The 17,527-nt window shown below is 52.3% G+C and overlaps 1 protein-coding gene across 1 annotated transcript; it reads right to left on the minus strand.

Annotated features, from left to right (window-relative positions):
* Positions 1–8,009: 8,009 nt before the first annotated feature.
* Positions 8,010–9,062, minus strand: LOC119281429 (mitogen-activated protein kinase kinase kinase 17-like). The gene has a single exon (XM_037561947.1). The coding sequence runs from the start codon at positions 8,965–8,967 to the stop codon at positions 8,119–8,121; it is 849 nt and encodes a 282-aa protein (XP_037417844.1). The 5' UTR covers positions 8,968–9,062; the 3' UTR covers positions 8,010–8,118.
* Between the last annotated feature and the right edge of the window lie 8,465 nt (positions 9,063–17,527).

Genomic DNA, 17,527 nt, shown 5'->3' on the forward strand with positions numbered 1-17,527 from the left:
GCGAATCCGTTTCGCCTAAGTTATCAAAATCCTACCGAGTGGTAAGCCAGACTTTCACTCGGGGGCTTAGCTGCAGCCCTGTGCTCGCCTAAGTTATAAAAATCCTACCGAGTGGAGAGCAACCCTCTCACTCGGGGGCTTAGCTGCAGTCCCAGCACTCGCCTAAGTTACAAAAATCCTACCGAGTGAAGAGCAACCCTCTCACTCGGAGGCTTAGCTGCAGTCCAAGCACTCGCCTAAGTTATAAAAATCCTACCGAGTGAAGAGCAACCCTCTCACTCGGAGGCTTAGCTGCAGCCCTGTGCTCGCCTAAGTTACAAAAATCCTACCGAGTGAAGAGCGACCCTCTCACTCGGAGGCTTAGCTGCAGTCCAAGCACTCGCCTAAGTTATAAAAATCCTACCGAGTGAAGAGCAAACCTCTCACTCGGAGGCTTAGCTGCAGCCTAGTGCTAGTCTAAGTTATCAAAATCCTACCGAGTGAAGAGTAAACCTCTCACTCGGGGGCTTAGCTGCAGCCCAGTGCTCGCCTAAGTTGTAGAAATCCTACCGAGTGGTAAGCCGGGCTTCCACTCGGAGGCTTAGCCGCAGCCCAGTGCTCGCCTAAGTGGACTAAAGAATAAGTCGATTGCAGTAAAGGCGCCTTGCTTTGGACCTGCAAAAGACATTTCGAGCCAAAGGCAATCGTATTCAAGCACCAAATTCAAGTTTGAATCGATATCTAAAGGAACCGAAAGTGCTCAGGCGTTAAGCCTGTTAAGGTTTATCGGTTACAATTCCACTCGGCATACCGAGGCAAATTTAAAGCGTCGAGCCAGAAGAAGTTTTTTACCCCTCCTGTGGAGGGCTGGAAGGTGCAACGAATTCATCAAGGTCGATTCCGTCGGCGATCCGAGTGGCAGCTGCAAGGAAAGTTTCCATAAAGGACCTGAAGTCGTGTTTCTTGGTGTTGGCCACCCGAAGAGCCGCCAGCTTCTCTTCTCGCGCATCTTTACAGTGGACTCGGGCCAGACACAGAGCAACATCTGCACCACACCGAGCCGAGGACTTTTTCCATTCCTGCACTCGACCAGGGATCGTGTTCAAGCGGGCCATCAGCGACTCAAGGTCATTCTGAAGTGTCTCCTCAGGCCAGAGCGTCGAGTCGATGCGAGATGTGGCGGCCTTCAGCCTTGCGAGATAGTCCACGACAGCTGCAACACGAGACTCCAGTCGGAAAACATCCATGGCAACTTCGTCGTTCACCGGAGAATTCATGGGGTCGAGGTTTGGCTCCAGCCGGCTAGTTTCTTCTTCAAAGTCTTGACAAAATTCTGCAAGGATGATCACTAAGTCAAGGGGATGGTCGAATGGAAAAATCACAATTGGAAATGTTTGCCAAGCATAGAGGTTTACCTTCAAGCATAAGAAACAGCTTCTTGGCAAGACCACTCAGGAAGGCCTCCAGATCAGTTTTCTTCCCAGTCAATTTGCTGACTTGGTCAGTCAGGGCAGCTTTATCAGTTTTTAGTCGACTGACCTCCTTGTTGGCGATCCCAAGAGCAGCTTTCAGATTGGTATTGTCTTGTTCAAGCTTGGTGACTGAAGCTAACTTCTCGTCAGCAAGCTTGATCTTCTCAGCTAGTTCGAGGTCTTTCTTCTGTTGGGCCTCCCTTACCTTACCTCCAAGTTACAGCAAGGTCAGATTTTGAAACAAGCAAGGGGAAAAGCAGTCGTCAAGGTCTCACCAAACATACCTTCGGTCTCCTCCTTTGCCTTCGTCAGCTTCTCCTGAACCAGCTTCAAGCTCAGCTCGAGTTGAGTGTGCTTGTTTTCCAGCTCAGAGTAGCGAGCCACAAGATCACAGGAGTTCTGCGAAGAACCAATCGACTAAATGTCAAGTATAATTCACTTCCGAGTGAAAAAGGAAAAAAAACACACGTTTCTAAGACTACAGCCGAGTACAAGCATTCGACCGTAGTCTCGGGGACTACACCCAGTGGGTGCACTCAGCGTGCCCCCACTAATTCTGTTGAAGACAAAGTCGACCAGTCGACCTCAAAAAAAAGGGAGATGTATTCTTTAAGACTGTAATCAACTGCAAGCAGTCGATCACAGTCTCGGGGACTACACCCAGTGGGTGCACTCAGCGTGCCCCCACCGGTTTGTGAAATCCAGTCGACATGGTCGACTGACAGAAAGACTGACATCATAAAGCCTAAGGCCGACTGCCAGCAGTCGACCTTAGCCTTGGGGACTACACCCAGCGGGTGCACTCAGCGTGCCCCCACTAACACGGAGTTTAATCGACACACCCAGTGGGTGACTACTATAAATTCCGGAAAGGAAAAGTTTTTGGTAGCATATCCAACAGAACAAATAGTGGTCGACTGACCTGAACATTGCTTTGAAGGGCAGAACTGGCGTCATAAGCTGCCTAGCTCGCGTCAGTGGTTCTTCATCCTCATCATCATCAGGGAGATTGATAACAGTATTGGGTGGAGCTACGGAGAAGAATCAGGATCAGAGATCGCGAGTCAGTCGACTAAGAACGGCGTTAAGAATACAGTACCTGGTTTCGAAGTTGCTGCGTCCTCCATCTCGTGGTCATCAGCCCGGGCTGAGGTTTCAGAAGTAGCAGCACTGCAACTCCAAAGGATCAGTCGACTAACTTCAACGTCGACCAGAGACAAAGTTCACACAAAATAAGAAGACTTAAGCAGCACGATTACCCTGATATAGTGGGGATGGACACCTTCATCTTCGGCAGGAGCTTGATCGGCTTCGACGAGGCCGCCCTGGGCTGTTTCGGCGCCTTTTCAGTCGGCACCGGAGAGGTGGCCCGAGGGCGCTTGGTCGACTGAACAACGGTCGCAACCCCCTTGCCACGTTCAGTCGAAGGGTCGTGGACAAGCTTCGACCGCCTTTCCGAGCGCGGTGGTATGACCTCCTCCTCCTCTTCTTCCTCGTCCTCAACGTCATCTTCATCACCGTCATCATCATCATCATCGTCATCATCCTCTGCAATGTCCGAGTCCCATTCCTCCTCTTCCTGGCTCTCGCCCCCACTCGCCTCACCCTCCTCAGTCGGAGCTTGTGCCCCATTGGGCATCGAGTACAGCTCGGTGAGAGCCTAGCAGATATCACGACAAGGATCAGTCGACCAGTCGGCAGGATAAACAGAAATGAATGCGACAAGAACACAGTGGAGAGCAGAGCAAACGTACCTTGTTTGGATCGCTGTTGTGGTCGAGTGGAGGAATCCTTCTGGCTCCGCGTGGGTTGTCCTTGTTTCCGGTAACGGCTACCATCCATCTTTCCAGAGTGACATCGTCGACTGCTTCTGGATGGACTCGAGTCTCGTCTTCGGTCCCACAGTACAACCACATGCAGTGGCTCCGGAACTGAAGGGGCTGGATGCGACACCTAAGGAAGACCTCCAGGAGGTCCATGCCCGTCACTCCCTCCCGAACCAACTGCACCACGCGCTCCATCAACATCTTCACGTCAGCTTTCTCCTCCGGAATCAACTTCAGAGAGGAGGGCTTGTTCACTCGGTCCATGGTAAACTGAGGGAGTCCACTCGACTGCCCCGGCGTCGACTGGTCCTGGCAGTAGAACCAGGTCGACTGCCAGCCTCTGACTGACTCGGGAAAGGTCATGGGTGGGAAGGTGCTCTTATTCCTCACCTGGATCCCCAGACCCCCACACATTTGGACGACTCGGGTTCTCTCATCACCTGGGCTCGCCATCTTCACGGTCTGAGAGCGACACGTGAATATATGCTTGAACAAACCCCAGTGCGGTCGACAGCCCAAGAAACCCTCACACATGGACACAAATGCGGCAAGATAGGCGATAGAATTTGGGGTAAAGTGGTGGAGCTGCGCTCCAAAGAAGTTCAAGAAGCCACGGAAGAAAATACTCGGCGGCAAAGAAAATCCACGATCAACATGGGTGGCCAAGAGCACACACTCACCCTCTTCTGGCTGGGGCTGCCACTCCTTCCCCGGAAGCCTCGCAGCTCCATGAGGGATCAAGTCCTCGTTGGCCATGTCGAGGAGGTCTTTTTCTGTGATGGTCGACTGGATCCAGTCTCCTTGGACCCAGCCCTTCGGCAGGCGGGATCTGGACGAAGACCCGCCGCGGCTGGTAGATCTCCCCTTCGCCTTCTCCGACGCCGACGCCTTCTTCGCACGTTCCAGCGCCGCCGTCTTCTCCTTGGCCATGGTTGCCGGCGAGATGCGCGTGGGGAAGTTGTGCGGGGGCGAGAGCGAGCGCGCAGGACGGGGACGAAGGGAGCAGAGAGAGAGAGAGAATGCTGAGGCACAGTACAGAAATCCTCGCCGGGCGCATTTATAAGGTCCCTTCCGAGTGGATGACAGGTGGGCCCGGTCAATCTAATCATATCCAGGAACAGTTATGCAGACGGGATACGTGGCGAAGAAAGCGGCGCGGAGATCGAGGCGTCTATGTTCCGTCCCATCCGAACGCCGCGGTCCGCTCCGCTTCGCGCGCGTCCCCAAATTTCGCATCCCGCGGAATCCGTGAACGGCAGATCGGTCTGTCAGACGCGGGGTTTCCCGCGATCCGTCGCTCGGAGATCGTCGAAGCCCGAAAGATCACTCGACGAAAGAAGAGAATGGATCGACTCGACTGAAGACAAGTTGCTCACTATCGACGAAGAGATTCTTTGGTCCAGAACGACGCACGACCAGTGTGCAAAGGTTAATCGGAAACAACATCAACTCTTTCCTCACTCGAAGCCTCAATCCATTCGGGGGCTAATGATGGGGTCATGTACCTAGGGTAGGGTCATGGACCTGATCTAAGTACCTTACCCAAGGACACCCTTAGAAGAGGTCGCCTTCCAGTCGACCAACGAAGGACTCACTCGACTGAATTGAAGGACTCAACCACGAGACTCACTCGACCACCAGGAGGTCAAGAGGCACTCTGCACTGCAACGACCTGTAATTAAGTAGGCTTTATGGTAGTAAAGACACTTTATGTGGGGCGTTACCAGTAACGCCCCAGACTTAACTCACCTTAAACCCTCTCCTACGTGGGCTGGCTGGGGTCCTGGCGCACTCTATATAAGCCACCCCCTTCCACAGGTAGAAGGGCTCGGCACCTTGTAACTCATATACTCTTAATCCACTCGACCGCCTCCGGGCTCCGAGACGTAGGGCTATTACTTCTTACGAGAAGGGCCTGAACTCGTACATCCCTTGTGTTTACAACCTCTCCATAGCTAGGACCTTGCCTCTCCATACCTACCCCCACTCTACTGTCAGGCTTAGAACCACGACATGGCGCGCCAAGCCTTAGAATAGAACAGAACAGAGCATGCTCTGCTCTCAAGTCCATCTATTATAAGCTTTGGTCACTGGATATCCTTGGCATTGCTCGTTAACCGTACAATAAAAAGTTGTGCACATGTGTTTTGTCAGAGTAACATATACTTATGCACCATGCATGTCGCGAGAGGCATGCGCGGTTATTAAAACATTTAGTCCTCATTGTTAGTTGAGAAGTCCAAAAACGCGGCCGACTGGCTAAATTTACTGAGACCGTCCCGAGTTCGCCGTGCCCCGGCGTTTCATACCGGAGTCGACTGAGAAAGACCAAGGGCACACAACGAAATAGCAGCATGCATGCATGCACAAGCACAGAAAAGACTAGCGCGAGACCACTGGGCCAAAGGCTTGGGAGTTGGGAAGCTAAATGTCTATTTCTGGCCCAGTGGTCTCGCCCTGTGCTTCGCGAGAGACGCCCGCGAGAGTACAAAACGAAAGGCTTGGGAGTTGGGACATATCGCCATGCGGCCGCGTCTCCGAGCGATGGCCAAGCTGCCCCTGCCGCGAGGCCGGCCGCCGCCGCCACGCAGCCCTTCTCCGGGAGGTTGTGCAACACTGCCTAGCCTGCCCCGCGAGGAGGGCCGTCGAGAGGCCTCTCGCCACCAGGTCACGCCGCCAACGCGAGGCTGGCCACTGCCGCCTCACTGCTTTGGCAGTCGTCGCCACACGGAATCATTGACTTGCATGCCCCAATGCTTTTTAATGAAAATACGAAAAAAAATACAGCAAGAAGTTTTACGGGAACTGAGAAAATTAGGGGTTAGAAAAACTTTCGCTAAATTATACGGTCATCCCATAAAATGGAAATATTTTTACAGGAGCTATTGGGCTCTAACGCTGTATCCAATGCAACATCGCCATGCTGGTTGCTACTTGCTTACTAGAAATTTAGCTTTCCTTTCTTTGAGAAATAGACATTTAGTCCTGAACCGGAGTATCATGATGTGAGATGTCCGCGGCGCGCCTAAAACGAAAGGCTTGGGAGTTTGACATTTTGGGAGTTCTTCTAAACTTGCATGTTTCTTTATTGTATGTGGATCACACCGGGTTAGTTATATGTTGAGAAAACTATGCATAGGCCGGCCGAAGTGACAGATATTACCGTGGCTGAGTGTAGGGATTGATACATATGAGATGATGAGGGACCAAATTATCTTAATGCTATGATTGAGTTTTCCGCTTCATAATTCTATCCAATGCAAATGCAATGGCTGGGGTGTGGAAATATGCAGCCAATAGCTGGCTCAGTTCCGACTAACCATTCATTCACTTTGTGCAGTGCGTCTAAACTTGATTTACATATGGAAAACATGGTCAACTTATTGAAATAAAATGCAAGCAAGGTGGTTAGAATCGTGATTTTGAATTGGATCAGAGTTCCGATGGTAGGATTGCAAATCGTGGAATCTTAGCAATCAAAATCATAAAAATGTATATTCTACTAACCAAAATTGTAGAATCCGAGTGGCTAGTTTGGATCGTTAAGTTGCAGAATCGTACAAGAGAATCGCAATTTTCACAATCTTGAATGCAAGCAAACTTAGTTATGCGTAAGTAATTATCAATTGATATTAGTTCACCTTAAAATATGATAACTAGTGCGGTGAACAAATCATCTGTGCGTACTTCATTCCGATTAGTTATTTTGTGCAATGCAACTAAAAGATAATAGACTCTTGATATAAAAATATATTAAGTCATGGATTAGTTATATAGTAATGTTTAAGTATTTGATATATTTTGCTGAGAAGATCATACCCAGTTTAGGTAGTGGTGTGATCAGGACGGACAACACTCTCGGAGTTTATCCAGATCATGTTCAACATTTTTTGAGTAGTGTCCACCGCGCCGTTTCACCGCCGCAGCCCATGACCATTGTGTCGCCACCATAGCCACCGACGACCAACGCGCCGCCACCATCCACGTCACCACTCGCCCGACCGCCACCGCCGACCACTATCATTTGCTGTCTGCCGCCGATGCCCACCCACCGCCGCCGCCGCGCCACCACCAAAGTCTGCAGCACCACCACGTGAATGAGAGACAAAGAGCAACTAAGTAAAAAAAACCTGAATTTAGGGGTAGATTTTCATAGGACCTGCGAAATCATCTCACTCGTGAACCTTCCAGAAAATTATATGGACACCCCGTAAAATCAGCTTTAGTGGAAGTTTTTTATGGGACTTGTTGGTGATGCTCTAAGAGCAACTCCAAGCTACTGTATCCCTACAAAAACTACCGTTTACAGGAGAAGTAGGGGCAAAAAAGGCCTCCAACAACTTCCGTGAACATGGAATTTTTTAAGGAAACCCATAAAAACACCCACAGCCACAATATCGGGCGGTCCCGCCCTGTGGGACTGGCTGCCGCCCTGCCGCGAGGCCGGCCGCCTCCACCGCGCTGCTGCCCCTGCCGCGAGGCCGGCCACCGCCGCCACGCAGCCCTTCTCCGGGAGGTTGTGCAACACTGCCTAGCCTGCCCCGCGAGGAGGGCCGTCGAGAGGCCTCTCGCCGCCAGGTCACGCCGCCAACGCGAGGCTGGCCACTGCCGCCTCACTGTTTTGGCAGTCGTCGCCACACGGAATCATTGATTTGCATGCCCCAATGCTTTTTAATGAAAATACGAAAAAAATTACAGCAAGAAGTTTTACGGGAACTGAGAAAATTAGGGGTTAGAAAAACTTTCGCTAAATTATACGGTCATCCCATAAAATGGAAATATTTTTACAGGAGCTATTGGGCTCTAACGCTGTATCCAATGCAACATCGCCATGCTAGTTGCTACTTGCTTACTAGTAGACATTTAGCTTTCCTTTCTTTGAGAAATAGACATTTAGTCCTGAACCGGAGTATCATGATGTGAGTTGTCCGCGGCGCGCCTAAAACGAATGTGCACCGGTCGCGGGCGTCTCTCGCGAAGCACAGGGCGAGGAAGTGCTTCGCCTCCGCGGACAGCCACGCCGGCACCTCCGGCACGGCGTCCGTGTAGCCGATCCGGTGCATCGCCGCGAGGACGTCGTCCATGTCGCTCCACGGGGCGCGGCCGGTGGCCATCTCGACGACGGTGCAGCCCAGCGCCCAGACGTCGGCCGCGGGGCCCTGCTCCTCGCCCCGTGCCACCTCCGGCGCCATGAACGCCGGCGTGCCCCCGATGGGCCGATCGGAAGAACCCACCGCCCTCGCACACCCGAAGTCCGCGATCTTCGCTCGGCCGTCGGCGCCGACCACGACGTTTCTCGCCTTCACGTCCCCGTGGACGAGGGACCTCCCGTGGAGGTACGCCAGGCCTCTGGCCACATCGGCGGCGTACGCCCGGACGGCGCACTCCTCGAGCCGGCCGCCGCACCTCTCGGCGACGTCGGCGACGGAGCCGCCCGGCGCGAACTCGAGGAAGAGCTGGCACTCGCCGGCGGCGGCGCGGAAGCCGAGGCAGGGCAGGACGTGCGGCGAGCTGAGGCCGGACAGGATGTCGCCCTCGCGCCGGAGCTGGTCCGCGGCGGCAGCGGGCGCCGACTTGACGGCGAAGAGCGCGCCCGAGAGGTCGTCGGCGGCGAGGGACACCACGGCGCCGGACGCGCCGCGGCCGAGCGTGCGGACGCGTGTCCAGCTGCCGCCGACCGCCGCCTCCATTTCTTTTCTCGGTTCCTGCAGGCAGGCAAGAGGCAGGAGGTGTTTCGAATTTGTGGTGGCTGCGAGTAGTTGGCTCGCTCGATTGGTTTCCCTTGTGCGATTTGATTTGAAGTGGAGCTCGGGCTCGGCGTGGATGGATGTATATATGGCGGGGCCGGAAAATACAGGTGGCGTGGCGTGGCTTCGATTTCGATCCGTACCAATTCCACGGTGTGGTGTGAAAAGCATGTGCCCAGCTGCGCGAGGAAACGGGAGGGTGGGCGTTGACGGGACACTGTCGCGTGGGCCGGGCGAGTCGGAGGCCTAGTCAACGTGGCTTCATTTGGATGCACGTGGGGGCTTTGCCGAATTGGGTTCCCAGATGGAAAACGGCGTCAAATTGGGCAGGACCGCAGGAGGCTGGGAGAGATCCTGTCTCTCTCTCGCGCGATCGAGCGAAGCTTCTTCAGCCGCGTCATCGCTTCTCTCATATAGTCGATGCTCTCATTGCTTCTCTCATGCTCTTTGTAATTCTTCTCTCTGAGTACTGCAATTAGGAGGAAAAGATCGCGAGCACTTCGTCATGAACATATTTGACGTATTGTTATATCTGTATTTTTTAAGCACAAACCATAGATTAATTGTTCTACAATATTTTCATTAAATAATGTTAGAATAAATCCGAGGCATACCGTTGATCATCCGAGGACCAAGAAATCATAGGAGCACGACACCGAGATTTGTTAACGAGGTTCACCGATATGGCTACATCCCCGGGGCTTGACTACGGGCGCTCCTTCCCGTGACACCGTCACAATATCGCACACCGGCCACCCGGGCACCGGCACAAGCCGCCGGCTCCCCCTTGCGCGCCTGTGCTATTATGTTGGCATAGGTTACATCGTGTGTCTAGCCCCGCTATATATGAGAGGCCTAGGATACAAGTGTCCTACTTGGACACGACTCCATATCCTATCTAAACACAATACTACTCAGAGTCTAACTGTAACCTACCTTGTACACAATATTCGACACAACTCTAACAAACTCCACCTTGGCGAATATTATCCACCACCTTGAATTCGTCAATGCGTCAAACTTTCATGTACATTGGACTTGAGCTTATCCCATGAGCACCGCTGCTACTCCAAAAACTCCATATGACTCCACCTGCAACTTGTAGTTCCTTCTTTTCTTGACCACGGTCAACACTCGAGCAAAATTAAGTTCCTTGTTACTCTAGTTTGTGCTCCCAACTTCCAGAGTATCCGTCCAACGCAATCACACTGATCACAGACCTGCGTGAAAATGAACAACTCACATATTGGGTGTCACACATAAGAGTTACCTGAACTCAACATCACCGTTCCTTTCTTGACCGCCTGTTGATGGGGTCATGTACCTAGGGTAGGGTCACAGACCTGATCTAAGTACCCTGCCCAAGGACACCCTTGGAAGAGGTCACCTTCCAGTCGACCAACGAGGGACTCACTCGACTGACTTGAAGGACTCGACCACAAAGACTCACTCGACCACCAGAAGGTCAAGAGGCACTCTGCACTGCAACGGCCTGTAATTAAGTAGACTTTATGATAGTAAAGACACTTTATGTGGGGCGTTACCAGTAACGCCCTGGACTTAACTCACCTTAAACCCTCTCCTACGTGGGCTGGCTGGGGTCCTGGCGCACTCTATATAAGCCACCCCCCCTCCACAGGTAGAGGGGTTCGGCACCTTGTAACTCATATACACATAATCCACTCGACCGCCTCCGGGCTCCGAGACGTAGGGCTTTTACTTCTTCCGAGAAGGGCCTGAACTCGTACATCTCTTGTGTTTACAACCTCTCCATAGCTAGGACCTTGCCTCTCCATACCTACCCCCCACTCTACTGTCAGGCTTAGAACCACGACAGTTGGCGCCCACCGTGGGGCAGGTGTTTTAGCGATTTTGTGGGGAAGTTGCGATTCTTCCGAGTACTTTCATCATGGTGGCTGCTGGAGTTTTGGTCGAGGGTCGAGAGATCCGTCTCGGCGCTCTCATCTTCATCGCCGACGACTCCGCCTGGCTCCAGGAGGCTCCACTCGACGTTGATGCGCTCCCCGTCCGCGGTGCGACGCATTTTCGCGCATGTGTCCGCGGCATTCTGTTGCGGCAACCGTCGACCCCGTATCGGTCGACATCCCCATCGACCACCTTCCCGGTCTCCCGCCAGCGCAAGCGCTCGGGCCGGTCGAGGATTCAGCGGTGGGTGAGGCACGCGGTGGCTCGCCAGATGGCCGCCACCCAAGTTGCAGCAATCGAGCCCGACGAATCTCTCTATGGCATGTTCGATCTGTCGACTGGCTCCGTAGAGACCGCATCCGAGTGCGATAGCAGTGATCCAGCGGCAGAAATTCTGATGGTCGACGGGCCCCGCAGTCCCCCTGGCTTCGCCCGTGATGGTGGAGCAGGCGACGGAGGCGACCCCGCACGAGACCACGAAGAGTACCAGCCCGAGCCACTCGACTCTCTGCAAAGAGAGGAACTTCGCCGCAGGAATGTGGATGCCCTGCGTACTCCCATCGCAGGAGAAACCCCCGAGGCTCGCGCCTTGGAGGAGGCACGTTTGGCCAATTTGGCCGAACGCACTCGACTGGAGAATCTTCAGCGAGCACTCGACGAGCGCGCGCGGCAACGAGTTCCCGACACCAGTCGACGTCAACTCTTCCCGCCGACTCAGGTATATCGAACCCCAATCCAGAATTTAGCAGCTGCGACCCGTATAGCAGAGTCCATCCAGCCTTCTCAGTCGGAAGCTGGCAGAGGTTTGATGCAGATCAGGGATCTGCTCCGGGCAGCAGGAGATCCGAATTCAGCCGTGTCGCAGTCGCGCAATAGAATTCACAGTCGATCCGTCACTGCGAATACGGTTCAGTCGGCTCACAGCCCCAGATCGCCTCCGTGGCGTGAAGGGCGCGAGAATCGGCGAGACCAATATGGTGACCGACTCGACCGAGATGATAGGCGTCCAGTGCCCAATTCCCCTCCGAGGGGTGGGTCTTACGCTCCTCGGCAGCAAGATGACAGGCGTCAGTTCAGTACAGGGCGAAGGGTTCCAGTCGACCCCAGAGAACCAGGCTTCGACGCGCGATCCATTATCGTGCAAGGTTTGGTCGACCGGAACAGAGCCCATCGAGGCGGACTCGACAGAGATGCGCCCACAAGCAGTCGAGTGCATGTTTCTGGTCCTGAATGTTTCAGCAGAGCTATCAGAGCCGCAGTTATCCCTCCCAATTTCAGGTTGGCAACAGGAGTCAGCAAGTTCACTGGTGAGTCTAAGCCTGAAACTTGGCTTGAGGACTACCGAGTGACAGTTCAGATTGGTGGTGGGAACGACGAGGTGGCCATGAAGCATTTGCCCCTCATGCTGGAAGGTTCTGTCAGGGCATGGTTGACTCAATTACCTCCTAGCAGCATTTACACTTGGGAAGATCTGTCCCGAGTGTTCATCAGAACGTTTGAAGGAACTTGCAAGCGACCAGCTGGACTGACAGAGTTGCAAGTCTGCGTGTAGAAGACCAATGAGACTCTCAGAGAGTATATTCAGAGATGGATCACTTTGCACCACACTGTGGAGAATGTGTCTGATCATCAGGCAGTCTGTGCCTTTAAAGATGGCGTCAAGAACAGAGAATTGAGTTTGAAGTTTGGTCGAACCGGTGACATGACCTTGAGTCGGATGATGGAGATTGCTACCAAGTACGCCAACGGTGAAGAAGAAGACCGACTCCGAAGCGGCAAGCACAAGCCGAGTCAGTCGGAAAAAGGAAACACCAGTCGGAAACAGAAGCGGAAGGCTGAACCGGCAGCTCCTGGAGAGGCTCTGGCCGTGACTCAGGGAAAGTTTAAAGGGAAACCAAAAGGATCCTGGAACCCTAAGAAGGTGAAGGATAAAGAAGGGAACGACGTTATGGATATGCCGTGTCACATCCACACGAAGAAAGACGAAGAGGGGAATATCATCTACCCGAAGCATACCACTCGCCAATGTCGACTCCTGATCCAGCAGTTTCAGGGAAAACAGTCTAAGGACAAGGAGAAGGAGTCGGACAAGGCCGAAGACAAGGATGACAGTGAGGAAGGATATCCGCATATCAACTCCACTCTGATGATCTTTGCAGATGTGGAAAGCAAGAGTCGATTGAAAGTCATTAACCGAGAAGTGAACATGGTTGCCCCAGCAAAAGCAAATTATCTGAAATGGTCCCAAATACCCATCACATTCGATCAATCTGATCACCCGACTCATATTGCCACCCCTGGGAGGCAAGCTTTGGTGGTCGATCCAGTTGTCGAAGGCACTCGACTGACAAAAGTGATGATGGACGGTGGAAGCGGGCTGAATTTGTTGTATGCAGACACACTGAAAGGAATGGGCATTTCATGGAGTTATACCAGGGAAGAAAGCCGAGTCACTCGGCCAAATAGCTCTGGACGTGGTGTTTGGTGATTCGAAACATTTTCGCAAAGAAAAGTTGACGTTTGAGGTCGTGGATTTTCAGAGTGCATATCATGCCATTTTGGGGAGACCAGCTTATGCGCGGTTCATGGCTCGACCATGTTACGTGTACCTCAAATTGAAGATGCCCGGCCCCAAAGGTGTGATCACTGTCACCGGTGATCGGAAAAAGGCAGAAGAGTGCTTCCAGAAAGGTTCAAAGATTGCTGATTCCCAGGTGACAGCAGTCGAGTTCGAAGAATACAAGCAAAACGCAGATCCGAGTGACTTGCTGCGATCCAAGAAACCCGCCACAGAGTCTGCATTTCAGTCGTCCGGTGAGACGAAGCCTGTTCACATTCACCCGACCGACCCCGATGCAGCTCCGACCCGCATCTCCACAACACTCGACCCGAAATAGGAAGAAGCGCTCATCCAGTTCCTCCGTGAGAACTGGGACATTTTTGCATGGAAGCCCGCTGACATGCCAGGTGTTCCCAGGGGACTGGCTGAGCATCGCCTAAGAGTCGACTCATCTGCAAAACCAATCAAAGAGCATCTTCGGCGGTCCGCCGTCCAGAAGAGAAAAACCATTGGTGAGGAAGTGGCTCGACTGTTGGCGGCAGGATTTATCCGAGAGATATACCACTCCGAGTGGCTCGCTAATGTCGTCATGGTTCCTAAGAAGGACAAATCACTCCGAATGTGCATTGATTTCAAGCACATCAACCGGGCCTGCCCGAAAGATCATTTTCCTCTCCCTCGCATAGATCAAATTGTTGACTCGACCGCGGGATGCGAGAGACTGTCTTTTCTAGACGCCTACTCCGGGTACCACCAGATCCGTCTGTACGGACCCAACGAGGTAAAAACAGCTTTCATCACTCCATTCGGGTGCTTCTGCTATATCACCATGCCATTCGGCCTCAAGAATGCCGGAGCCACATTTATGCGAATGATTCAGAAGTGTCTACTCACTCAAATCAGTCGGAATGTGGAAGCATATATGGATGATATCGTTGTCAAGTCACGAAAAGGTTCCGACCTGCTCGCTGATCTCGCCGAAACATTTGCCAACCTCAGAAGGTATGATATCAAGCTCAATCCATCAAAGTGCACATTTGGAGTTCCTGGTGGCAAGTTACTCGGTTTTCTCGTTTCCGAACGGGGAATCGACGCTAATCCAGAGAAGATCGGCACTATTCTCCGAATGAAATGCCCTGTGCGAGTGCACGATGTCCAGAAGCTTACTGGATGCTTGGCCGCATTAAGTCGATTCATCTCACGACTCGGTGAAAAGGCATTGCCTCTTTACCGACTAATGAAGAAGGCAGACAAGTTCGAGTGGACTCCAGAAGCTGATGCAGCGTTTGCCGAGCTAAAAGCTCTGCTCTCCACCCAGCCGGTGCTTGCTGCTCCAATCAGCAAAGAGCCTCTGTTGCTCTATATCGCAGCCACAGGACAAGTCGTCAGTACTGTGCTTACGGTCGAGCGGGAAGAAGAAGGAAAAGCTCTCAAAGTTCAGCGCCCAGTGTATTATTTGTCTGAAGTCTTGACTCCATCCAAGCAGAGATATCCTCATTATCAGAAGCTTGTGTATGGAATATACATGACCACAAAGAAGGTTGCTCATTATTTCTCTGATCATTCCATCACAGTCGTCAGCGACGCTCCACTATCAGAGATTTTGCACAACAGAGATGCAACTGGTCGAGTGGCCAAATGGGCGATTGAACTTCTTCCCCTTGATATCAAGTTTGAGGCAAAGAAAGCCATTAAGTCCCAGGCAATAGCAGATTTCCTCGCCGAGTGGATTGAACAGCAGCAGCCGACTGAAGTTCACTCGGAGCATTGGACCATGTTCTTTGATGGCTCTAAGATGTTGAATGGTTCCGGTGCTGGGGTTGTCCTGGTTTCCCCCAGAGGAGATAAGCTCAGATATGTGCTCCAGATTCACTTTGATTCCTCCAACAATGAGGCAGAATATGAGGCCCTCTTATATGGGTTGCGCATGGCCATTTCACTCGGCGTCTGTCGCCTGATGGTCTATGGCGACTCGGATTTAGTGGTCAACCAAGTGATGAAGGAGTGGGACGTGAGAAGCCCAGCCATGACTGGATACTGCAGTGCAGTGAGGAAGCTGGAAAAGAAGTTCGAGGGGTTGGAGCTCCATCATATACCCCGACTGAAAAATCAAGCAGCTGATGATCTAGCAAAGATAGGTTCCAAGAGAGAAGCCATTCCGAGTGGTGTGTTCTTGGAGCATATACACACTCCGTCAGTCAAAGAAGATCCTTTCACCGAAGAAGCTCCACAGCCCAAGAGTGCCACAGATCCGACTGAGGTTGAAGTCCCAGCGGTGGTCGACTTGATCATGGAGTTCTTGGTGGTCATTCCCGACTGGACAGTTCCATATATCGCGTATATCCTGAGAAAAGAGCTTCCGTAGGATGAGGAAGAGGCTCGACAGATCGTCCGTCGATCTAAGGCCTTTACCGTAATCAAAGGACAATTATACAGAGAAAGCGCGACTGGAGTTGGTCAGAAGTGCATAACACCAGAAGAAGGTCGACTCATCCTCAATGATATCCACTCGGGGACCTGTGGTCATCATGCGTCCTCTCGGACCATCGTGGCCAAAGCATACCGAGCCGGATTTTACTGGCCAAAGGAGAATGAGATGGCAAAGGAGATAGTGGATAAGTGCGAGGGATGTCAGTTCTACTCGAATATGTCGCACAAGCCTGCATCGGCTCTGAAGACCATCCCACTCGTCTGGCCTTTCGCGGTATGGCGGTTGGACATGGTTGGTCCTTTGAGAACAGGGCGAAGCGGCTTCACGCATGTACTGGTGGCAGTCGACAAGTTCACCAAGTGGATCGAGGCTAAACCAATCAAGAACCTTGACACCGGTACTGTTGTTAGCTTCATCAGGGAACTAATATTCAGATATGGAGTCCCGCACAGCATCATTACGGATAATGGGTCGAACTTTGACTCGGAGGAATTCAGAGATTTCTGTAACTCTCAAGGCACACGGGTCGACTACGCTTCAGTCGCCCATCCGCAGTCGAATGGACAAGCAGAGCGAGCTAATGGCCTGATTCTCAAGGGATTGAAACCCCGACTGATGCGTGATCTCAAGCATGCAGCTGGAGCTTGGGTCGACGAACTTCCCTCAGTGCTTTGGGGACTGCGGACCACACCTAATCGGTCGACCGGAAGAACTCCATTCTTCTTGGTCTACGGAGCTGAAGCAGTCTTGCCGAGTGATCTTCTCCACAATGCTCCTCGAGTTGAAGTCTACAACGAAGCAGAAGCTGAACAAGCGCGGCAGGACGCAGTCGACCTTTTAGAGGAAGAAAGGGAGATGGCTCTGATCCGGTCGACCATCTACCAACAAGATTTGCATCGTTTCCACGCCAGAAATGTGAGAGGTCGAGCCTTCCAGGAAGGAGATTTGGTTCTCCGAGTGGATCAGCACAAACCACACAAGCTTGCTCCTTCCTGGGAAGGTCCCTTCATCGTCACCAAGGTTCTCCACAACGGGGCGTACCGTCTTTACAACGTCGAGCGTAATATCAACGAGCCCCGAGCTTGGAACGCGGAACTACTCCGCCCATTTTACACTTAAGGTTTATCACTCGGATGAGTTGCAATAAAGTACTTCTGTAGTTCATGGACCTCAAAATAATAGTGTCATAGTTCCTCCATAATTTTTGTCACTTTTTATTTTTGTCCAATAAAATTCCCCCTCAGTGGGTGACTTAGCCGCGAATCTGTTTCGCCTAAGTTTGTAAAAATCCTACCGAGTGGTGAGCCAGACTCCCACTCGGAGGCTTAGCTGCGAATCCGTTTCGCCTAAGTTATCGAAATCCTACCGAGTGGTAAGCCAGACTTCCACTCGGGGGCTTAGCTGCAGCCCTGTGCTCGCCTAAGTTTGTAAAAAATCCTACCGAGTGAAGAGCAAACCTCTCACTCGGGGGCTTAGCTGCAGTCCAAGCACTCGCCTAAGTTATAAAGATCCTACCGAGTGAAGAGCAAACCTTTCACTCGGGGGCTTAGCTGCAGCCCTGTGCTCGCCTAAGTTATCAAAATCCT

Source organism: Triticum dicoccoides, chromosome 3B (genome assembly GCF_002162155.2).
Source record: "Triticum dicoccoides isolate Atlit2015 ecotype Zavitan chromosome 3B, WEW_v2.0, whole genome shotgun sequence".
Classification (NCBI taxonomy): Eukaryota; Viridiplantae; Streptophyta; class Magnoliopsida; order Poales; family Poaceae; genus Triticum; species Triticum dicoccoides.

Bases quoted from the DNA above. Each gene is read 5' to 3' on its own strand.
- LOC119281429 (XM_037561947.1), bottom strand. From the start codon at position 8,967: ATGGAGGCGGCGGTCGGCGGCAGCTGGACACGCGTCCGCACGCTCGGC.